We start from the raw sequence: 24159 nt of genomic DNA, 5'->3' as shown, positions 1-24159 counted from the left end.
CTGAGGAGGCGGGGAAACAGAAACAGAGGGAAGGCGGGGGAGATTTGAACCTCCTCAGCCACCATCAGTTTCTTCCGGTTTTGCAGAGGATGGGGAGGCAGTTCCGGGCATTAACCTGCGTGGCTGGACGCGCGGCAGCCATATTTGTTAAGGGAAGGGGACCCGAGGGAAGCAGAGAACTTTTCTCTTCACCAGATGCTTGCCACCCTAAACGAACCCTGAATTATGGCGGCTTCTGCGCCGGCCCCGCACACGACTGACTTTCCGGCTGAGGGTCGGTGCAGTTACTATGTGGAAAAGAAGAGGAGGTTCTGCAGGATGGTGGTGGCGGCAGGGAAAAGATTCTGTGGGGAACACGCTGGAGCCGCGGAGGTCTGGTATTGCCCTACCCTGTGGAGAGTTGGAAATAAGTTTCTTGGTCCGGCAACTCCCCTCTGACAGATTTCTGCTTCTGTTCCCTGGATTTTCCAGCTTTTCCTGTACTAAGGCAGCCCTGCCCTCCCTAGGGAGCGATGATGAGCCGTAGCGAAGTGCAGTGTTTCTCGCACTAAATAGAGCGCCAGCAGTGACCCGTTTTTTTTTTTTTTTTTTGATACTAACTCCTGGTAATGGTAGATCTTAGTTTTACTCCAACTACGGCCTCATACTCCGCCCACTCTCCGCCTTCCTGATGAGAAAAGGTAGTTTAGAAAGAACAGTGATCAAAGATCCCAAGGTTTCACTAATTGTGTTCTGAATGTTTTGTGAATAATAAGAAACTTTTAAAAAATTTTATTTAGGGGCGCCTGGGTGGCTCAGTCGTTGGGCGTCTGCCTTCAGCTCAGGTCATGATCCCAGGGTCCTGGGATTGAGCCCCGCATCGGGCTCCCTGCTCCGTGGGAAAGCCTGCTTCTCCCTCTCCCCCTGCTTGTGTTGTTCCCTCTCTCGCTGTGTCTCTCTGTCAAATAAATAAAATCTTTAAAAAAAAAATTTATTTAGACGTGCAACTCTAAGTGTAGAGAACCAACATGGTTACCAGAGGGGAAAGGGAGGGAATGGGTGAAATAGGTGTTGGGGATTAAGGAGGTGCACGTGTGATGAGCACGGAGTGATTAAAAACTTAAAAAAAAATTTAGACTACAGTCTTTTGAAAGCAACTTGTAACTGCTGAAAGGAGGAAGGAAAGATTTAAAATCATGTAAGAATTTACTTTCCTTTTAAAATTGAAAACACGGGGCGCCTGGGTGGCTCAGTCTTTAAGCGTCTGCCTTTGGCTCAGGTCATGATCCCAGGGTCCTGGCATCGAGCCCCGAATCGGGCTCCCTGGTCCGCGGGAAGCCTGCTTCTCCCTCTCCCACTCCCCCTGCTTGTGTTCCCTCTCTCGCTGTGCCTCTCTCTGTCAAATAAAATCTTTAAAAAAAAAAATAAATAAAATAAAATTGAAAACAGGAGGCGTACAATTTTGTTTGAGAATACTGTGTGATAATACGTATAATTGCACTGTCAATATAGAGTTGACCCTTGGGACGCCTGGGTAGCTCAGTGGGTTAAGCGTCTGGCTTGGGCGCCAGTCATGGGATTGAGCCCCACGTTGGGCTCTCTGCTCATTAGGGAGCCTGCTTTTCTCTCTCCCTCTGCCTCTTTCCCAGCTTGTGTGCGCGCGCGCGCTCTCTTTCGCTCTCAAATAAGTAAAACTAAAGATTTATTTGAGAGAGAATGAGAGAGAGCATGAGAGGGGGGAGGGTCAGAGGGAGAAGCAGACTCCCTGCTGAGCAGGGAGCCCGATGCGGGACTCGATCCCAGGACTCCAGGATCATGACCTGAGCCCAAGACAGTCGCCTAACCAACTGAGCCACCCAGGCGCCCTAAGTAAATTTTTAATAATAAAAATACATATATATACAGTTGACGCTTGACCACTTGTTTACATGGATTTCATAAACACAGCACAGTACTATGAATGTTTTTTCCTTATTAAGACTTTCTTAATAACACTTTAGCTTTATTGTAAGAATATAGTGTATAATACATACAACAAAAAATATACATTAATCAGCTGTTTATGTTAGCAATAAGGCTTCAGGTCAACGGTAGACTATTAAGTCAAAAAGTTTTTATTTATTTTTTATTTATTTAAAAAAATTTTATTTGAGAAAGAGAGAGCAGGAGCGGGGGGTGGGGAGGGAGAAGCAGGCTCCCCGCTGAGCAGGGAACCCGACTGGGGGCTCCTCCCAGGACCCTGGGATCATGACTTGAGCCGAAGGTAGACTTTTAACCACTGAGCCACCCAAGTGCCCCGTCAAAAAGTTTTTAAATCTCGGGGCGCCTGGGTGGCTCTGTCGTTAAGCGTCTGCCTTCGGCTCAGGTCATGGTCCCAGGGTCCTGGGATCGAACCCTGCATGGGGCTCCCTGCTCGGTGGGAAGCCTGCTTCTCCCTCTCCCATTCCCCCTGCTTGTGTCTCCCAGCTCTCACTGTGTCTCTCCCTCAAATAAATAAATTAAAATTAAAAAAAAGTTTTTAAATTTCATTTTTTGTGAAGTCAAAAGTTATTTGCCAAGGAGGGTGTGGCTGTCCCCACCCTTCAAGAGTCAACTGTATATTTTTGTGTATGTGTATTTCTTTGGGATATATATGATAGAAAAATAAAACTAAAAACAAGAGGAACAGAATGCTTGTATAAGAGGAACCTATTTAGTCAGTTTTAGAAACCAAATAGGCAAGCACCTGGTTTCATGCCTTCTCGATGTCCAATATTATTTACATTATTTCTGTTAGTCAGATGGTTTATCCCGGGCAGTATCCAGTACAGATCAGCCCCGAGAGCTCCTTCATCTGCTACTGCCCATCATAGCCATAACTACTTCATATTTTGATAAACTGATAACTTGCCTGGAGTGAAGAATACAGAAACAAATATATACTTATTTTGGAATGTGGGAGACCTGTGTCTTATGGTGAGAACTCTCTGAAGTATACCTACAGTTGTATTGAGTGGTTTTGAGGGGACCAGCAAACATTTCTTGATTAAAAAATGAGATTTATAAAATAATAAAATTTTTAAAAGTGAGATTTATGGTAGGAGAAAGTTTTGTTCTCACTCTAAGACCTTATACTTGACCTTAACGAAATATCTTAAAGATGAATGCAGTTGGTGACAGTAGTAGAATATGCCTAGTTCCTTACAAGCTGATTGGTATTCCTGGAAAGGAAGGAATGTTGTTACTGGTCCTTTGAAGAAAGATTGCAGGACATCAAGGGAAACACTTTACATGGCACGATTTGGTTTTCAACTGTGGGCATCCTACTGAATCTGTTATTTATGATCTAATTGGGTAGTATGCTTTCATCTTTTTGTCTTAAGTATCATACATAGCTGAGACCACTTGTACACATTTTTACCCACTGGTTCTTAACTGAGGGTGATTTTGCCCCCCCAAGAGACACTAAAATATTATTTTAAAATAATATTATAAAATAATTGTGCAAATTATAGTCGATGCTATCATAGATTAGAAATTCCATATGTAGGCCTTCTCTATAATCTATTTGAAGCTATAAACCCTTGTTGTCCAAAGCATTTTTGCTCATATATACAAAAACTAGCTACTTTGGAGATTTTTGTTGTTAAACTCTATGACTTTATTGTACCAATGTATTACTAATGTCCTTTTAAGGTTTCCTTACTTTGTTTTGGGAATGCATAAACTTATGATTATACTGAAGTTGTATCTAGTATCTGTAAGCAATGAACTTGATATTTTTCATCCAAGTCAATATATCATCTTTCTTTATTAGGAAGAAAATGCTCGGAAAAGAATTCTGTGTCCTTTAGATCCAAAACAGTAAGTATGGGTCAGTTAAGGGTTTTTCTATGCTAGAAAGAATAATTGTCACACGTCTTATTTTAAATAATTTTCTCTTTAAATTTAGCACAGTATATGAAGATCAACTAGCAAAGCATTTGAAAAAATGTAACTCAAGAGAGAAGCCAAAACCTGTAAGTGTTTGATCAGTAAAATTGAAAGGTGAAATGTGTGGTATGTAATGCTTATATATACTTAGTTGATTACAAATGTGAATACTTAACAAGATCCTAGCCTCAGAAGGCTTGAATGTGGTAAATGCATTTGAGTATATATAGGACATCAGACCGTGAATCCACTTATAATCCTAATTCAGAGAATAGAATTTTATGCAACAAGTATATTGTTTAGAGAGTAATTTCACAATTTATTCAAAATATTTACTGAGTGCTTACTAAATTTATTTCAATAAAATATGGTCCCAGCCTTCAAGGAGTTTATTTGAGACTGGTAAGTTAACTTGTAAATAATGGATCTTAGTAAGTTCAATGAAAGAAGTAAGTGCACATGTCATAAGAGCATGTACTTTTATAAAAATTAAAATTATATCCAAGGGGTCAAGAAAAGCTTCCCAGAGGGAATAACACTTGAACTGAGTCTTGATTTGGCAAAGAAAAGGAAGAAGAGTCCTTGTAGGTGAGAAGAACTATATTCACAAAGGCAGAAACTGGGAAACCACACTGAGTCTTTCAAAGAACTCAGATTTTATTCTGAAAGATACGGGGAACCACTGAAAGATTTTAAGCTAAAGAATGGTGTGGTCAGATTTTCCTCTTAAAAAACTTTCTCTCAGAGCAGTGTGGGAAGATGGCGTGGAATTAGAAGGACTAGTTAGGGGCTGTTGCTGAAATCCAGGTGGGACATGATAAGAGACTAAATGAAAGAGAATGGAAAGGTTAGGGAATAAATACAAGAATTATTTAGGTAGCAGAATCGAAATGTGGTGACTAAAAGCTGAGAGTTGGATATGTGAGTCTGAAAGTCAGTAGAGTGGTTAGTTTGGAAGTCAAAGGTAAAGCCTTGGATTTTTAAGTTACCCAGGGTAAGAGATTGGAAGGGTGGGGGAGGAGCTTGTTTATTCAATAAATACTGAGCACTTATGCCAACATTGTACCAAGCACCCTGCCTATAAGAACATTACAGTCTGGGAGAGATAAAAAAATACAGTATTATGTGTTTAAAATTGATTAAATACAGAATGCTATGAAAGAAGAAAGGAGGAGAACCTAACCCTTTTTTGGGGAGAAATAGGGGATGAGAGAGATGGGGAAGGAGCCAGGGAGACTTCTCTGAAGGAGTGTCATACAATGAGACCTACAGGTCAAAGGAGAATCAGCTAAGGGCACCTAGGTGGCTCAGTTGGTTAAGTGTCCGAATCTTGATTTCAGCTCAGGTCATGATCTCGTGGTTATGAGATCAAGCCACGAGTCGGGCTCCACACTGGGCATGGAGCCTGCTTAAAATTCTCTCACTCCCGTTCTGCCCCTCCCCCTTTGGCGGTGGGAGGAGAATCAGCCAGACAAGGGGGAAAAAAACACATATGTAAGCACCTAGAAGTGAGAAAGTTGATAGCTTTATCTGGGACTGGGCATTGCACGTGACTGGTGTATAGAATATAAGGGGAGAGCTGAGTGAAGATGAGATAAAAGATAGCCACAAAATAGAGTATGAGACTCTAGGTGACACTGACATCAAAGGGTGAGCTGCTCCTATCCTCAGTGGGCTTTTGGGATTCCAAGTGGGATAGTCATGTCCTGTGTATTTCAAAGCATCCCTGTATTTAGTATTTCTGGCCTCTGAGCAAATGGCAAAGGCACTTGTGAGGAATATGAAGGATCTGAAATGTAATCTTATTTTCAAGCTAACAAATTAGCCTGCCACAGGTTTGTGGATGCTAGCAGAAGAGACTCCTAGGTCAGAGACAAAGGACTTCATTACTCACTGCTCAGCAAGTAACATGGACTTCTTGCCTGCATCGATTCCCCTTGTTTCTTAAGGTCCATGGAGTCAACAGGGCCTAGGTGAATGCTGCACAATTTTGTGCATAGCTTATGTCACAGCTGAAGAACCCCAAGCTTAGGAAATACATTTCTTTTAAAATGAGCAGTAAAGGGGCACCTGGGTGGCTCAGTCGGTTGAGCATCCGGCTCTTGGTTTCAGCTCAGGTCATGATCTCATGGGTCATGAGATCCAAGCCCCATATTGGGCTCTGTGCTCAGAGGGGAGTCTGCTTGAGGATTCTCTCCCTCTATCCCAGCCCCCAATCACATACATGCTCTTTCTCTATCTCTCAAATAAATGAATCTTTAAATAAAAGGGGCTCCTGGGTGGCTCAGTCAGATAAGGGTCTGACTCTTGATTTTGGCTCAGGTCATCATGATCTCAGGATCATGAGATTGAGCCCCATGTCAGGCTCCGTGCTCAATGCAGAGTCTGCTTAAGATTCTTTCCCCTCCTCCCTCCCCCTCTCCCTCCCCCTCAACTCCTCCCCAACTTGTGCATGCATGCTCTTTCTCTCTCTCTCTAAAATAAATAAATAAAATCTTTTAAAAAAATAATAAAATGGGTAGTAAGGAAACCTGCCTGACCTCTGTTCCATAAGTAGACATTTCTTTATTATACTGTACAATAAGCAGGCCTGATCTGCTCTAGGAGACACTATTTCTGTCTTCCAAGACTGCTTCATATACAAATGTCCTTGAAAAGAGAGTCTGGAACAAAGGTTGTCAGTGTGTCTTGCTTCTAACACTTGCAGAAAATTGAGAGACCCATGGAGAATTGTCTCCCAATAGCACCTCTCAGTCATTTTGACAATAAAATAGCCCCATACATTTCCAAATGCCTTCCAGTTGAGAACCAGCTTAGGTCAGATGACATACGCTTAACAGGAAGTATTTTTACATTAAGATCTGTAGAAGAAAAAAGATGACCACCCCAGATAGTCCCTTAGTAAAAAGAAAGAATGTTGCCTTTACTTTCACGTATGCATGGAGATTAGCTAATTTACCTAAGTGCCAGGTTTTAGTTAAGGCGAACAGGTGGAATACATGTTCTGGGAAAAGTTTGAGAGAAGAGGTGAATTTATTAAAAATGGAATACCCCCCAGGGGCGCCTGGGTGGCTCAGTCGGTTAAGCGTGTGACTCTTGGTTTTGGCTCAGGTCATGATCTCATGGGTCGTGAGATCAAGCCGCAAGTCTGGCTCCGTGTTCAGTGGGGAGACTGAAGATTCTCCCTCTCTGCCCCTCCCCCACTCTCACTCTCTTTCTAAAATAAATAAATCTTTTAAAAATTCTGCATACCAAATGAAAGTAAATTGGTGATAAATTTCTCCAGTATAAATAGTTTTCACATTTAAAAATTTAGTCTACAACACAACCTACCTGGAGCACTCTTGGCAACCATTTTAAACTAAGAGTACGTCAAATTATAATAGTTGTAGCTAACTTTCTATCATAGTTTTGCCAGTCATCCAGCAGAACATTATAATACCTGCTGTCTTCACCTATTCTGCTTAATCATCAGTTTCCTTATTATCCATATAAGTAAAGGCAGCAACACACAGTCCACATGTTACCCTTCTGCATAACAAAAGCCCATTAGTATGCATAAAGTCCCAGGAGTAGTGTTTACTTTTAGAACATGGTCCAATGTGGTAACCGCTAGCCATGCGTAACTATTTAAATTTAACTAATTAAAATGAAATTGAAAATCCAATTCCTCAGTCACACTAGCAATATTTCAAAACTAGTGGCTACCATGTTCTCCAGGGAAGATATGGAATTTTTCCATCATTGAAGAAGGTTCTGTTGGACAATGCTGATCTAGATACTTATGTTGAATCTTTCTCTCTGAAGATACACTAGAAAGATCTTACTATGTTAATTTAAACAACATAGTGTCACAGTACATTTCTATTTTTTATTTTAATCAGAATTTTAAAATAGAAGAAATCAGACCTAAACCATTATAATATCATCTTATCTCTATTTTTGGTCATGCTGCCTGTCTGATAAACAGCCATGTGTAGTTGGTACTTTGTTGTTTTTACTGTAACACCGTAGCAAAACTGACAGAGTCCTAAGTCTATGCTATAGGCAGGTGAAAACATTAATAAAAATTACTAACAAATTTCTTTAGACTATAAATGTTTATTCAAATAACAACTCACTAGAATATATGATTCATGAACTTAGAGATTTTTGTGTGTTCTGTTCTCTACTGTGGTGAGTCCTCAGCACTAAAACAAATTAAGGACCACAGTAGGTGCTCAGTAATTATTTAATTCATAAATGGGAGAAAGGGAGGATGGCAGGTATAGAGTATGGGAAGAAGGGAAGGACCAGTTTTTCACCTTAATTTTTGTGAGCTCTTCACATTAATAACAGTATTGTTGTGGTTTTGTTTTTATTAAGGACTTCTTTATTCAAGATATTAACGCAGGCTTAAAAGATGGAACAGAAAAACCTGAACAGTTAGTAAGTACTTGACTTAATATTTAATTTTAAAAGGTGTCTGTGAGCTATTTCTGTGAATAAGCTAGCTGTGTTCCAGTTTTTGTTTAGAATAATTGTTTTAAATTTAGATTACATTTTCCTATAGAATCCATATTATTAGTGATGGTTAGTTCCCAGAGAAGCTGATGCCCCATTTTTGTATATAGGTTCCAATTTCTTCTCTCTCTGAAGAGCAGTTGGAAAACTTAATTAAGAAACTGAGGAAAGCAAGTGAAGGTAAGTCTGCCTACAGTTGTAAGTTAAAATTTTTAGAATAATTAGGTGCCACATGAGTGATACAGGTGTGGTTAACAAGATGTTACTACCATTGTTCAGAGCCCCACGGTTTCATGTTTGGTTGCTTAAGCTATTGTGCTTATATTTGGCACAGGTTTGAACTCTACACTTAAAGATCAAATTATGTCCCATCCAGCATTGCATGATGCCCTTAATGACCCTAAAAATGGTGATTCTGCAACCAAACACCTGAAACAGCAGGTATGTTTAGGCCATAGTAACTATACTAAAATTGCCCTTTTTTCATTTGTCAAAAGCTAACATTCTTTCTAAATATAGTTCTTAGTGAGATTTTGTTTAGTTTATCCTATAGGGAACAGAATCTTTCCATTTCAAAAAGTATGTGTAAACGTATATTAAAAACTTTTGGCATGGATATGGTTCTGAATATTGTGTGTTAGAAATTTCCAAGCAAGGGAAAAAATTTAAAGCCAAACAAAAATTATCAATGTGCACATGCTGCCTTTTGTAGAAATTACCTTGCTATTTTCCCATTCAAGTCAAATGTGTTTGCTCTAGTTTATAAAATAATCTTGTGAAGTTTGCAGGCTTCTATTTTAGGTAACATTGAAAAATTAAAGTTACTTGGTCCAAGAAGATGCTTTGTTGAATTTGGAGCAGGAAAGGGAAAATTATCTCATTGGGTTGATATTGCCTTAAAAGATGCTGAAAAAGTTCACTTCATCCTAGTAGAAAAGGTGACCACAAGATTCAAGGTAAGTGAAATCATGGCAGTATATTAGTAACCAACCTTTGTTTGCACTTTTCTTGTTAAAAAAAAGAATGATACTCAGAAACATGTCTCTTAAAGAAAATTATTTTTTGGTATTGATTTGATATGGTTTTTTATTCTTTTTATTCTAATTATATTGATAACTTAAACTGAAGATAAATTTTTAATCTAAATTTTAATAGTCCATTGAGCTGAGTTCTTAAAATTATTTGCAGAGACAAGAAAATATGTGGAAAGGGCCAAGCTCAAGTTGGGAGTTAAAAGTCTTGAGTTCTAACCTGCCAGTGCCACCTACTAACTATTCATTCAGTAAATATTTATTGAGCGTACCATTAGGTACCATGACAGACATTGGGTAGATAAAGTCAAGACAAGGTCCCTATGCTCTATTACTGATATTTAGAAAGGAGAGACAGACAAATTAATGATTATAGAAAAGTATCAAAGTATGAAAAAAATCTGCACAGAGTACAGTATGGTTTCAAAAGAGGGAGTGACATATTTTATTGCAGGGAAAGGATGCAAATGGCTACATCGAAAAGGTGATGCCTGAGTTCTATCTTGAAAGGAGAACTGGTGTTTCCTAGATAGAGGGTTTGAGGAACAGTGTAACCAAATACCTGAAACAACGGGGAAACTTGGAAACACTTCTGTGTGATGGGAATGCGTGGTCCCAAGTAGAGTTCAGTGGTGAGGAAATGGGAGAGCATGGCTAGACTGGAAGATGTCCTGTTTCATGCCAAGGGAAGGAGTTTGACTTTATCCTGCTACATGCTGGGGATTCCATGGACCAAGATTTAGTTCTTGTCTTTGAGAAGCTTATGTCTAGTGGGGCAGACTTATGAGTATTTTGGTTCCATATGCTAAGTCTCTTATGATAATGGTAAGTACCAGAAGCCATAGGAGCATGAAGATAGAACACCAACTTCAGTGTAGTGTGAAGGTTTCCTGGAGGAAGTGACAGCTGAGAGGAGATTGAAAGAATATGTAAGAGTTGCTGAAGAAAATCAAAAGGCTTTTGAAAAGTTCATCCTAGCAGTACCATTAAAGCTCTATCAGAGGAGTCTGAAACTTAAAGTAGGGAAATTAATAACAAGATAATTGTTATCCAGTAATCCGCATAAGAAATGGGCCAGAGCTAAGGCTGTTGCAGTGGGGATGGAGAGGAGGGAAAGAGTATGAGAAACACTAAGATTTTGGAAGCAAGAGGCTCGGTGATTTATTAGTCATTAAGAATGAGAGAGGAGTTATTTCAGGTGACACTTTATGGCTTTAAGTGACTGGTGGTACATTTTATCTGAGATAGGGAATATAGAAGGAGGAAGAGGAAGAATAGTTTTGGGGGGAGCAATGATGAGTTCAGTTTTGAATGAGTTTGCAGTTGAAGTAGAGCTTTCTAGTTCACAGCTAGTTATGTGTCTGGTGCTCATCAAAAATATCTGGGCCACAGTGTCGGTTTGTAAGTCAAAGGCATGTGGACATAGATCAGAATGGTGGTTGTGATCTTTCAGAGAGAGTAAGAAGATGATAGAATGTACCAAAAATAGTATATTAGGGGCTAACAAAGGCAAAGGAGCTGGCAAATAATCTTAGGTTAGTCACTTAACATCTGTGAACCTTAGTTCCTTCATGAGTGGATTGGGAAGTTTTAGAGTTAAAGGAAATAATTATACATAATAATTTATAAAATTTTCAAGCCTTTTAAAAATGTATGATATTGTTATTTTGGAGTTTTCATCAAAGAATATACAATCTTAAATTTTTTAACTAGTAATACTGTTTTTTAAGTATTAAAAAATAAGATGGGAAATTATTTCCTCTGAATTTTGAAAACAAATAGATCTTTTTTTAATTTCATAAAGTAGACATAAAAAGCTATTGTTATGACAGTGTTCTGTTTGTGCAGGTAGATGGCAAACACAGAAAGAAAAATTCAGTATTTGAGAGACTTCAAATTGATATTCAACACTTGTGTTTGAGTAAGTTGTATAACTTTCAGTTGCCCTATCATAAATCATAGAAGTTTCAAATTCTGAGGGTTGCTTAGAAACCCAGTCATGCAGAACAATGCTTCTGGGAAAACAAATTAAAATTAATGCATTGTTAATATAGAATGTTATATCTAACATCTGATTAAGTGTAAATTGAATTAGGGTTGGAACTTTTTAAAAATGAGGTTTCAGTATCAATTAGAAATGAAGTGTCATATTAGGAAAGAGTTTAAAAGTTTCGATAATATGTCCCTACATTATTTCTTTGTCCTTTTTAATTATGAGTCTGTTCAGGGGTGCCTGGGTGACTCAGTCAATTGAGTGTCCAACTCTTGATTTTGACTTTTATCATGATCTCAGGGTTGTGAGATCGAGGCCTGGCTTCAGGCTCCATGTTGAACATGGAGCCTGCTTAAGATTCTCTCTCTCCCTCTCCTTCTCCCCCCACCCCAAAAAGGCTAGTGCCTTCTGCCTGTAATTAACATGACTTTACCTAAACTGTTAAAGAAATGTGATAGTTCTTTGTCCAGCTGATGGTAAAACATACTTCCTAGAATTTTAAACTGTACCAATATAATTCATCTCTGTGGAAGTCACATTTCATACACACACACCCCCTTCAATCATACTCTTTGTGCCTTTTCTGTACCTTTTTATAGTTTTTCATATTAATACAAACATATCCTAGTAACTTCCATCCACTAATTAATACAGCTTTGTGAAGCAACCCAGCATTTATATTATATATATATTGCTGTATTTAAAACTATTTAACTGAGGGGGCGCCTGGGTGGCTCAGATGGTTAAGCGTCTGCCTTCAGCTCGGGTCATGATCCCAGCGTCCTGGGATCGAGCCCCGCATCGGGCTCCCTGCTCAGCAGGAAACCTGCTTCTCCTTCTCCCTCTGCCTGCCTGCCTGTCTGCTTGCTTGTGATCTCTCTCTCTGTCAAATAAATAAATAAAATCTTTAAAAAAAAAATATTTAACTGAATATATTACTTCTCTGACATTGAAAATCCTAGACACGTTTTTATGGTATGTGTTGAATTCTTATTAAGCATTCTGAAAAGTAGCCTACCATATTTATTAAATAGTTTCTAGATCACTCTTCTGTGCCCACCATGTGCCCCCATTCCATATTTTTAAACCAAAATAAGAGAGAAAGGAGCAAATATCTACAATCTAGTTCAATACTGCCCTTCTGGAATTTACATTAATTGGAAAATCTTTTCCTACTAAGCAGTGACTAAAAATATAGCCACCAGTGAAAATGTGAATTTTAATCTCCTGACATCCATACCTCGGTTTTTTCTTAATATTTAAAATAAAAGACTTACTTAATGACATACTGAGAGTGCGTAAAGGTAGTTTTGAAATGAGGAGTCGGTGACATTTATTTAAAGGACTTCTCTTCCTTTCTGGGTGGCAGGGTTAGAATTGACTACTCATCATTTTAGGGGTTGAGAAAGAATAGGAAGTATCTGTTGAATGAGTTTACTGCAGACATCCCCATCCCCTTTCTTCTTTCCTTGTTTTTTGTTTCTCTTTTTTGGGCTTTTATTAAAGTTAGATTTGTGTGTTTAAGAGTCAAAAAATTCTACAGGTTCTCAAGTTGTTTTAAAAACAGCACCAGCCACTTCCTCCCTGCCATGTTTCTCTCTTCAGAGCCAACCACATTTACCTCTTATAGGTGAATTTTTATATTTATCTGAAGTATCTAAAACAGGCTTTTGTTTTTGCTCCCCCCCCCTTTTTCTCCCCAAGCATTATCTACCGGTTTTTCCCAATGGAAGATGAAGATTTTCTATCCTGCCCCGCCTCGAGTGCAGACACTTCCCATTCCTCATCTTTCTAATATGTATTAAATGATTAAATCATCATTTTTGATCACTGGACCATGTAGTAAATTACTTTTTCCTGTATAATTTTTTGTTTGCTAAATTAATAATTTATAATTTTATTTACTTGGTCTTTTAAAAATGTATTTGTTGTAACACATTCATCAAGTATTCTGTTAGTTTCTGTCTTCCTGAAAAATTCTCCTTGTATGCTTCAGACATGTTCCAGTCAAGACTGGACTTCTCCCCAGTATGCTTCAGACATGTTCCTGGGGCACAGTGATCAACATAAAACTCTCTTCAGTCTCATCCTGGGGATTTCGTTCACTCTCCTGAGTGGGAATTTCTTTTTCCACATCTTTTCCCGTATCTTCCTCTGTTGATATACTCTCTTTGGGCAGAACACTTAGTCCTCTAGCTTCCTAAGAAACAACACATTACAGATAAATTTGAGACCTTGCATCATCCAAAAACATCTTTTATTTTACACTTGACTGGGTATTTGTATTTCTAGGTTGAAAATCATTTTCCTTTAGAATTCTGAAAGTTCTATTCCACTAGTATTGTTTAAAAGTTCAGTGCTATTCTGAATCTTGATCCCTTGTACTGGATCTGCTTTTTTCTTGAAATGTATAGGGGCTTCTTTGTCCTTAGTGTTTTAAATTTTCAGTGATATGCCTTCATATGGTTACATTTTTACCCATTTTGCCTCATTTATAGCAGTGGTTTTCAGTGGAGGCCACTTTGTCCCCCAGGGCACATTGGCAGTGTCTGAGACATTTTTGGTTGTCATAGCAGGGGGCATGCTGCCGGCGTCTAATGGATACAAGCCAGAGAGCTTGCTAGACCAGAGGCCTGCTAAAGATCCTATACGGTACAGTAGAGCTCCCCACAACAAAATTATTGGGGCAAAAAAGTCAATAATACCAAGGGTGAGAAATCCTGATTTAGAGATTCTAGTGTTCTCAGCTTTCTGGGAAATTGCCTTGCATTCTTTCTTTCATAATTTTCTCTGTTCCACTTTCTCTGTTCTTTTCTGGAAGATTTCTTGTGATTTAGTTATTAGACCTACTGGGATGGTTTTCTACTTCTCTTGACTTCTCTGTGTTACATCTTTTGGTCTTTTTTCTATACTTTCTAAAATTTCCCCAACTTAATTTCTTCTCTCATAGTTTTAATTTCTCAGATGTTTTTCTCTGAATTTACCTTTATTGTTGTATCTTGTTCTTTTTTTTTCTTTAAGTTTTTTATTTATTTATTTGACAGAGAGAGACACAGCTAGAGAGGGAACATAAGCAGGGGGAGTGGGAAAGGGAGAAGCAGGCTTCCCGCAGAGCAGGGAGCCCAATGCAGGGCTTGATCCCAGGACCCTGGGATCATGACCTGAGCCAAAGGCAGACGCTTAACAACTGAGCCATCCAGGCGCCCCGTATCTTGTTCTTTTTTATAATTATAGTATCTTTCTGAGGATATTAATAATGGTTTTTTAGAATTATCCTCCCTTCATAATCTGTTTTCACCTATTTGTTCTTTTCCATTTGTTTTGGTCTCTTGATTTAGAGGCTGTCCTCAAACATCTGGTGCTCCTTGATGGTGTGTTCTTAGGATTGAGGGACTCAGAGCTCTGAGTCCTTAGGTGGAATTGTTGACTCTGAGCTCCACTTTGGGGTGATCTGCGTAAGATGTGATCTTTCCTCTTGGGCAGATCAGATTCCACAGAGAAGACTCTTCTGATCGCCTACCTAGAGAGTAAAGGTCTGATTACCAACATCTTGGGACCCAGACCCAGTGGGGAACAAAAGCTAGGGAAATTAGTATGCACACTCACTGACTCCTGCTATTTTACCATACTTCAACTTTCAACTTCCTGTTGTCCCTCAATCCACTGTCCTACTTGCTCCAGAGAATTAGTCTAGTCTTCCACCACATGGGAAAGAGGTAGTCATCAAGGTGGGGATCTGACTACTTAAACAGACTTTCCACCAGTACTCTCTATTGTAGCTACTCAGTTCTACTGCCAAGGTACCTGATCCCCCCAATTCTTGAGCCTTTTGAAGATTTGTGGAATAAATTTGGTTGAGTCACAGCCTTTCCCACTTTTGTTTCCTTTTGTCCTCTCTCAGATCTTGTGAGTTTATACCTTTTTAAAAATCCTTCTATCCTCATCTTGGTGGAGTTTTAGGAGGGAGTAAACTAGATATTTGCATTTAATCTACGATCATTTCCCAGAAGTTCCTCTGCTCTATTTTCTAAGCCCAAAGAAAAAGGAGAGAGGAAATGAGGTAATTTTCAAGCATAAAGCAGAAGGGCTTTCTTAGACATCCTTTCCCTTCACCCTAATTGATGGTGAGTTTCTTGAACTACCTTAATTTAAACTTCTATATTCCCTGACACAGGCAAACTATTCCACTTGGTTCCATTTTCTCCTGGCATGTAATATACTAACATTTGAAAGCAAGCAACAGAAAAGTTGAAATACTTACTAAGTACTTCCATTCACTGTGCTAGATGCTGTAGCTGGATTTGTAGGAGAAAGCATACTTTTCATTTCAGAATCTTACAAAAAAGAAAATAAGGATGGGATGGAGGCCATAACTATGATATAATACATCTTACTGCATTACCTTGTGGACCTTTTTTTTTCTTTTTTTTTTTTTTACCTTTTCAGGACTGTTATGAATCTTCTTTTTTTAAAACATTCTGAAAAGCTAAGATAATATCTTATTTTTAAATATCAAGATACAGAAAAAAACTATAGTTAATTGTAATACTGAATATAGTATTTTATAATATATATTGATTATGTTATTAATATATGTTTATCATATGTATTATTTGTTCAAAATAAATCTTCTAGCAGGGACAGCTTTGAGTTCTTTTATCAATGAGTTAATAATATTTAGTAGAATAAGGCTTATACAAGGGGAAGTCCTGAGTCAGAATAGAAGAAATAACATTGGCCTAAGAGTCAAGAAACTTTAACTCAGAAAGAGAGGCCTGCCTAGGGGTGAGAGGGAAAGAAAAGGGAAAAAAAGAAGAAAGAAACTTTAATTTTAATTCTGGTTGGTCAGCAGCCCTCTGTGTTGCTTATCAGGTCACTATATCTGTGAGTCTTATTCCGCAGCTATAAAGTGAGAAGTTTTTGTTTTAGTCTCTCTCGGCCCTTAAATTCAAAGATTTAAATTAGTTCTGTCTTTTTGTTAATGTCTTATCTCACAGGAGAGCTAACTCGGTTCTCATTTCCTTTTATTTCAGATAAGATTCCTTTGCTAAGCAAAGAAAAACTACCTGTGGTAGGAATTGGAAAGCATCTGTGTGGTGTGGCAACAGGTACGTAAACATACTAATAATGTCTAGATGAACACATTAAGTTTTAGCTTAACATGGTCCCAATCTTTGAAATAGTCTCTTGAGTAGTTTATGTCATCTATGCTTACAACTGATTAATCTTCATCATAGCACTGGCCCTGTGTTAGATCAGATATATAGTTTTTTATTTATCTGCTTATTTTGGCCATTTTGCAGGATGAATTAAGAGTGTTATGTGTAGGGGCGCCTGGGTGGCTCAGTTGGTTAAACGACTGCCTTTGGCTCAGGTCATGATCCTAGAGTCCCAGGATTGAGTCCCACATTGGGCTCCCTGCTCAGCAGGGAGTCTGCTGCTCCCTCTGACCCTCCCCCCTCTCGTACTCTCTCTCTCATTCTCTCTCTCAAGTAAATAGATAAAATCTTAAAAAAAATAAAGTGTTATGTGTAAATACTGAGTCATATGAGACTAAAAGCTTTTGGGTTATATTTCAACCAAAAAGGAAACAAATCCTTTATGGAAACTATGATTTTACCCCAGAAGCTACTGATTTTTTCAAGAAGTTGCATGGGAAGGACTCTGAAACCTCTCCCACTAGAAGATGATTATGTACCAGGATTCTGAGGAAAATGAAAAAAGAAATGTCAGATAAAAAAACCTAAGATGGGGGCACCTGGGTGGCTCAGTCGTTGGGCGTCTGCCTTCGGCTCAGGTCATGATCCCGGGGTCCTGGGATCAAGCCCCACATCGGGCTCCCTGCTCGGTGGGAAGCCTGCTTCTCCCTCTCCCATTCCCCCTACTTGTGTTCCCTCTCTAGCTGTGTCTCTCTCTGTCAAATAAATAAATAAAAAATCTTTAAAAAAAAAAACCTACGATGTCTTATCTTAGCACATCCATCTGTCAGGTGTAGCGTGGTAAGGTAGTAAGAGCATGGGCTTTGAAATTGGATAGTCCGGAATTCAGCTGTGCTGTGTAACCTTGGCAAATTACTTAACCTTTCTGAGCTTTGGTTATTTCATCTGTAAAACAGGGATAACATATAATTTACCAGGTTACATGTAAGTGTCTGGCACATATTAGTGCACAGTGAATGTTAGCTATTGTTACATCTTCCTGGCTCCTATTGGTTTCATCATCTCCCATACAGGGAACTCGGAGCCTCCATAGACATTATTCAGTTTGGCTGGGAAATGGCTTTGAGTATTGTATATTTATGTTGTCCTTCATAGTTTTTAAGATGACATTCATGCACCTTATCTCATTTGACCCTCATAAGAGCCTTCTGGCATAAGCCAGTTCTGTCCTGGGGAGGGGAAAAAAGCACACTCATTTACTCTTACCTATCTGACCCAAGTTTCTCAGAAGTATAATCTATATTGGCCATTTTTCATTGTTCCACACACTTTCCCCTCTTGATTCACTGTGTGAATTCTCCCTTCATCACTCTATTGTGATCTTACCGAAAAATCTCTGCTGCAGTTGCTTGCCCCCTTTTTTTTGTCTTTTTTTTTTAATTAAGTAACCTGTACACCCAAAGTGGGGCTTGAACTCAGGACCCCGAGGTCAAGAGTTGCACGCTCTTCAGCTTGAGCCAGCCAGGCACTCCAGTTGCTTGCCCTTTTTGAAATTCAGTTTCCTTCTCTATTGTGACATTTTCTTTCCGGGTTCTTCTCCTACATCTATGCCCTTCTTTCTCTCATGGTCTCCTTCCACTACCTGTTCTTTAATTACTAATATTTAGACCCCTTGGCTACACACCTAATATGTCTTTCCCTTTAAAACTTTGCAGTAGTTCCTAATTACTTACAGCGTAAAGTCCAAGCTCTTTACCAGGAGGACCGGCTGTCAGTCTGGCCTGTGCCTTCCAGCCTTTGCCGCTTCCTGCCTGCAGCTCTTTTGGTCAGCAAACTGAACCCCTGTGTACTCTTCCCATGTACTATACTCTGTCAGTTTCTAATTTTCTTAGTGTTCATCATAATTCCATCCGCATAGCTTTACCTTACGGTATTTTAATTATTTTTTTTATTATATAATTCTAATTCTCCCACTTTGCTGTGAATTTGTTGAGCACAGGGGAGTGTGCATATAATAGAAACAGTAAGCATTTGAGTGAATGAATGAATGATCACCAATTGGCTGTGTTTCCTGGTCCCTTTCTTTGGTATGTCACGTTGTCCTTTAAGTTCTTTGTAAAGGAGTGGTTAAAATAGATTGTTAAAGCTCCTTCTGATTCTAAAGTTACTTCATTCTTTTAATGATTTTTCTGGTTATTCACGTTTCTGAAAATCATTTACTTAAGTCAAATATAAATAAAACTGACTGAATATATTTTGTCAGAAAACAATAGCTTATGAAATAATAGATTAGCTATCCCTTTCTCCCAGTGTTTATTGACTTCAACTCATATATTGAATTAAATTTACTAGTGAAATATTAAGTCATTTAATAGTCACTGGTGACATCTTAGGGTAATAAAATTTTAAAATATATATGTTTTTGATTGACTAGGCACAGCATGCTTGTCTAATCAGACAGGAAATACCGTTTTTACAGTATATATTTGGGGCCTTACAAATATTGTCAACCATAGAGCAGTCTTCACTGGGAAATAATCACAGTTATCAAAAAATCTACTTGTTTAGCTTTTAAGTTTAAATTTTTCTTTTTAATGTGGAGTACATCCACCTCGAAGTTTATGTGTATAGTCATCGTTACATTTGCAAAGCTTCCACGTGAAAGGCATTCAGTAACTAATTGCTGAATGAATGCATAAATACTGTAAGCCTGCTCAGTGAGGCCTACTTTCCACAGAATGACTCCCTCTTATCAACTCTTCAGCTCATCAGGATTTGCTGTGAACATCATATGTTTCAGGACTGACACCTAACAATCTAAGCAGACGATAAGCAGATGCCTTTCCCCTCTATTCTTTCTTTGGGTTTCTTAAACTCAAAACTTCCCTGGGATGTAAGTGTAAATCAATGATTTTTTTCTATACAAGCCCTTTCCTCAGCTAGAGTAGGAGTAGCTAGAGCCAAGTTGAGTAGTTGGACTAAAGTTTTTACAGACTGTAGACCTTAAGCTTCAGCCAGTTGTTTGGGGAAGTAGAATAAATCATTAGAGAAAATGAGATGCTAATGAGAAAACAGCAAATATGAACAAAATTGATAATTCATGGAAGAATTATTACAAGTATAAAGCTAAGCAGGTTTTTGTTGTTGGGATTTTAGAAACCATACTGCTGAAAAAATGTAAAAAAAATACTTATTTTTAAAGATGATGTGGTTTGGGGGGGCCACATAATTGTGTTTGCAGATCTTGCATTACGATGTTTGGTTGAAACCTATGCTGCCAGTTGTGAGGAAAGGAATGAAGAACCTTTAGCCAAACGCATAAAGAATGATAAAACAGAAAAAGAAATTAACACTTTGGCCAAGGAAGGAAATGAGAAAAATGTCCCAGAGAAGTGGAGCCCTGTGGCTGGCATTGTTATTGCACTCTGTTGTCACCACAGGTGTGATTGGAGACATTATGTGGGCAAAGAGTATTTCAGGGCTCTAGGCCTTGGAGCAGTGGAATTCCACTACTTCCAGCGAATGAGTAGTTGGGCGACTTGTGGGATGCGAAAAACATCTTTGGAAGCCTCCAATCTTACCACAAAGAGAAAAGATAAGCAGAATGATGACAGTGAAGAGCATGATGACGGGGGATGCATAATCACAGACGAAAGCACCGAGAGAGTCCCTGGGTAAGTGACTACTTGGAAATCCACGACGCTGGGGCAGAAATGTTTTGTTATTGCTGGACTTTCTTTTTAGATAAATGTCCCCAAAAATCTGTCCATGAACATGCATTTTACCATCCAATTTTAGAATACATTGAAATATACTTTTATTGTGGCAAAAATAAAACATATCTTGGAAGCATGGGACATAGCACCTAGTATACTGCAGGTTACTTAGGAACTTATCAATAAATAGAAGTGACTAAAATGATTTTTCGTAAACTTTTACAAATTTTAACGATGTTTTGTGTATATTCGGTTTAGGTTCCTTACTGTTGAAGAAAAGAAGAAAATAGGGCATCTTTGTAAATTGCTGATTGACCAAGGCCGAGTCGAGTATTTACAGCAGAAAGGATTCAGTCCTGCTTTACAGTATTATACAGATCCTCTGGTATCTTTGGAAAATGTATTGTTAACTGCTTTACCAAATCATTCGTCATCACCAGAAACAACTGCTTAATGGAAAAGAAATTGTGAACATCTGTCTTCCACCAAAAAAAATTTTTTTAATTGTATTTTTATATTCATGAAATATACTTTACGTAGCAGAGATATGAACTTTAAAAAATGTTGTGGCCTCATTGAACTTTAGTTATAGCTTTGTTTTTTACTTAGAAGTCCAAATGTTAGCAAATTCACCAAATTCTCCAAGTAATTCTCTTCAGCAGGGCATCTTGAGTTATATTATCCATCAGTATTTATAGAGATTGGTAAAGTAGCTGAACAGTTGACTTGGTTATCTGAAACACACATAACACAATACACAACTAACACATTAGCTTTCTTATTTGTATTAATTTTGGAAATTTATTTTCCTTTGGTTTTATTTAGTACTTTTTACTTCTCAAGTTCAAGATGTATGATCAATTGTCCGTTTGTAACAAAAGCAAGTCTGAGAACTTGGCTTATATATGGATTTTTTTTGTCCATTCCAGTTTGGAAATGATAATGTATTGTGATTTGTTTTTCCTAATGCAAAGAAATTCAGAGATGTTCATAATCAATTAATGAATTCACTTTCAGATTTCCAGAGCCATACATATATTTATGTATTTCTGAATTTATCCATGACAAACAGCAAAAGTGAAGAGATAGTTTTCAAGGGAAATGAACTGTTTCACTTCATTTTTTTAAAGATTTTATTTATTTATTTGAGAGAGAGAGAGAATGAGAGATAGAAAGCACGAGAGGGAAGAGGGTCAGAGGGAGAAGCAGACTCCCCGCTGAGCAGGAAGCCCGATGCAGGACTTGATCCCAGGACTCCAGGATCATGACCTGAGCCGAAGGCAGTCGCTTAACCAACTGAGCCACCCAGGCGCCCCTCACTTCATTTTTTTAAATGAATAATTATCTAGTTAGAACTTCCAAAAAGATAACTTATAAGCCTCATTCACAAATTAAATTGAAATTTGCAAATAACTTCTGAAGTTAATTAGGTATCATATCTTTTAAAAGGACATTTTGTACATATAAGCACAACTATAAATATATTCTCTCCTGTTTGAGAAAATAATTTGGAATAAAATGGAAATTAGATAATGAAACCAAAACCACCTCACACTTAGGCCTTAGTTAACTCATAAGCAGTTTCTATGCACAAGCAAATATTAATCCAAACATATGGTAAGGACTGTTACTGTCTTCATGTTATCCTTCATTTATTTCTGTCTTTATTTGTAAAAATTGTCTTAATCATTGGTACCTTTGCCAAGACAAAGATCAGAATTAATAATTTTAGGTACTATAATATTCTTAGGTAACTTTTTTATCCTATAAATAGATCTATGAGTACATGAATTATAAAATAGAAGCCTAGCCCATTTTTAATTCCTGCTTTTCTACTTTAATCTCCTATGTTTTATGAGACTGCGTAGGTTCAGATCCTGCCCTACCACCTCAGTGTATGACCTTGGGCCACTACTTAATCTCTTTGTGCCTCAATTTCCCTTTTTAAAATGAGGATGGTGAAGATAATAATAATACTACCTACCTCACAAGGTTTTGTAACAAATGAGATAACACATGTAAAATGCTTAAAACAGATCCAAGCACAGTGTAAGTACTCAATAAATACGTTAATAATACTAATTCACAAATCTATTTTTAATGACAATAGGCAAACTTGGTTTAATTATCTCTGCTTAAGTTGTAACCTTTTTTCTCTTTATAAGTTCCATGTCAAATATTATTAAAGTAAGGTAGTTTATTTCTAAAGTTAATTACTCAGTCTGCCCAATCAAGAGAACATAAATAAAGGGTAATATACATCATTCAATAATTTCCATGATTTTACTGGGTCAGGCAATGCTATTTGGTGTCATACAATCTATTTTGCATCATTCAACAATTTATGCCCAGGAATAAAAAATATTCTACAACAGGCATAATCTCAACTATGTTTCACAAAACATACACATACACTCAGTAGTTACACTGGTAATAATCCTGTGCCCATTTAGCTTCATGTTGTTTCTGACAATGGTACCAAGTATTTTATGGGCGGATAAGCTTATCCTTCAACAAGCTATAGGTCAAGATTCTTGTTTTCCCCAACCTTGTTTACTTCCCTTAAGATATCATAAGAAAGCAACTATGTGAGGTATGTATATTGCTCTTCCTTGACCTGCCAGATTTACAGGGCCAGCAAACCCCTTCTTGAACTTTCAAATTCACCTACACAACTACCTCTTCCCACATGTCCCACAACTATGTCAAATTTCCTCATCTTCCACTTCTACCACCTCATCTCAGCATCACCATCCATCTGGTTGCTCTAACCAAAAACAGATTAATCTTGCAGTCCTCTCATTTCCCATCATTCAATCACCAATTCTATCTACTACCTGTTTTTTATGTATTTATTACCCCAAACTAGGCCCCAAACTAACTTTACTTGTCGTCCTCCCAATCTATTTTCCATGCTATTGTTTCTGTGACTTGCTACCACAGATTAGATGACCATTTCCTCATATCTGCCACTGGATGTTGGTAAAAATGACTTCTTCTAGCTAAAACACTGTCATTTGTTTGCTTAGATTATACTCATTCTCCAAAGCAGCTATCTTAGAAGATAAATTAAATCTGACCTTTTGATTCAAAAACTCTTCATGTTTAGTGCATTATAAAATGATTTCTATTACTGTACTATTGTTACATTGTTTTTTTAATATTAAAGTGAAATTAACTTTTTATTTTTTTTAAGATTTTATTTATTTGAGAAAGAGAGAGAGCATGAGCAGGAGGAGCAGCAGAGGGAGAGGGAGAAGCAGGCTCCCAGCTGAGCAGGGAGCCCGATGTGGGACTCGATCCCAGGACCCTGGGATCATAATCTGAGCCGAAGGCAGACGCTTAACCATCTGAGCCACCCAGGCGCCCTGTTTCATTGTTTTTCTTAATAGAATTGTCTCTTTGGCCTCTTATAATCTTGGTTTAAGTTAAAGGCTTTCCTTTAGTGAAAAAGTGGTTTAATTCTTAATTAGCAGAGACTGAGTGATTGAAATCTATATATCAAAACCTCACATTTTAACTATTGGTTAAAAATCTGTGTTCTCTTAATATTTTTCATTCCTAGGCAAAATACTGTGTTGCTATTTGTGGATTATAGAAAAAGAGGAAATGACAGGGAAGGTAGTGTTCATGAGTACACTGAAATATATGACAGACTGATAGAATGAGGTAGTGAAGCTTTAAGAATCACATCTTCAGGGGCACCTGGGTGGCTCAGATTGTTAAGTGTCTGCCTTCGGCTCAGGTCATGATCTCAAGGTCTTGTGATTGAGCCCCACGTCAGGCTCCCTCCTCAGCGGGGAGTCTGCTTCTCCCTTTCCCTCTCCCCGCCCCCACAGCCCCCAGCTTGTGCTCGCTCGCTCTCA

At 38.1% G+C, this 24159-nt stretch overlaps 2 protein-coding genes across 3 annotated transcripts in view; one reads left to right on the top strand and one right to left on the bottom strand.

Annotated features, from left to right (window-relative positions):
* The first annotated feature begins 161 nt into the window (after positions 1-161).
* On the top strand, positions 162-22375 carry TRMT13 (tRNA methyltransferase 13). Of its 2 annotated transcripts, XM_028101921.2 has the most exons (11): positions 162-372; positions 3776-3822; positions 3911-3977; positions 8257-8319; positions 8505-8574; positions 8729-8835; positions 9183-9350; positions 11274-11346; positions 16452-16526; positions 19819-20251; positions 20552-22375. In XM_028101921.2, the coding sequence occupies exons 1-11, from the start codon at positions 226-228 to the stop codon at positions 20745-20747; spliced, it is 1446 nt and encodes a 481-aa protein (XP_027957722.1). In that variant the 5' UTR covers positions 162-225; the 3' UTR covers positions 20748-22375. The 2 variants fall into 2 exon arrangements, with proteins under 2 accessions (XP_027957722.1, XP_087878472.1); XM_088022346.1 differs by lacking the exon at positions 19819-20251 and having other exon boundaries at positions 20552-20681.
* The window catches only part of LRRC39 (leucine rich repeat containing 39), a 30662-nt gene continuing 26860 nt past the window's right edge, over positions 20358-24159 (bottom strand). The window contains exon 11 of the mRNA XM_028101923.2: positions 20358-21027. Within this exon, the coding sequence (XP_027957724.1) occupies positions 20972-21027 (56 nt within the window). The 3' untranslated portion in view covers positions 20358-20971. The remainder of the gene's footprint in view (positions 21028-24159) is intronic.

The sequence above is a fragment of the Eumetopias jubatus genome, unplaced genomic scaffold, assembly GCF_037043125.1.
Source record: "Eumetopias jubatus isolate StellerSeaLion01/CBP00866 unplaced genomic scaffold, mEumJub1_p1.0 scaffold_4, whole genome shotgun sequence".
NCBI lineage: Eukaryota > Metazoa > Chordata > Mammalia > Carnivora > Otariidae > Eumetopias > Eumetopias jubatus.
This window is presented reverse-complemented; position numbering and strand designations above follow the sequence as displayed.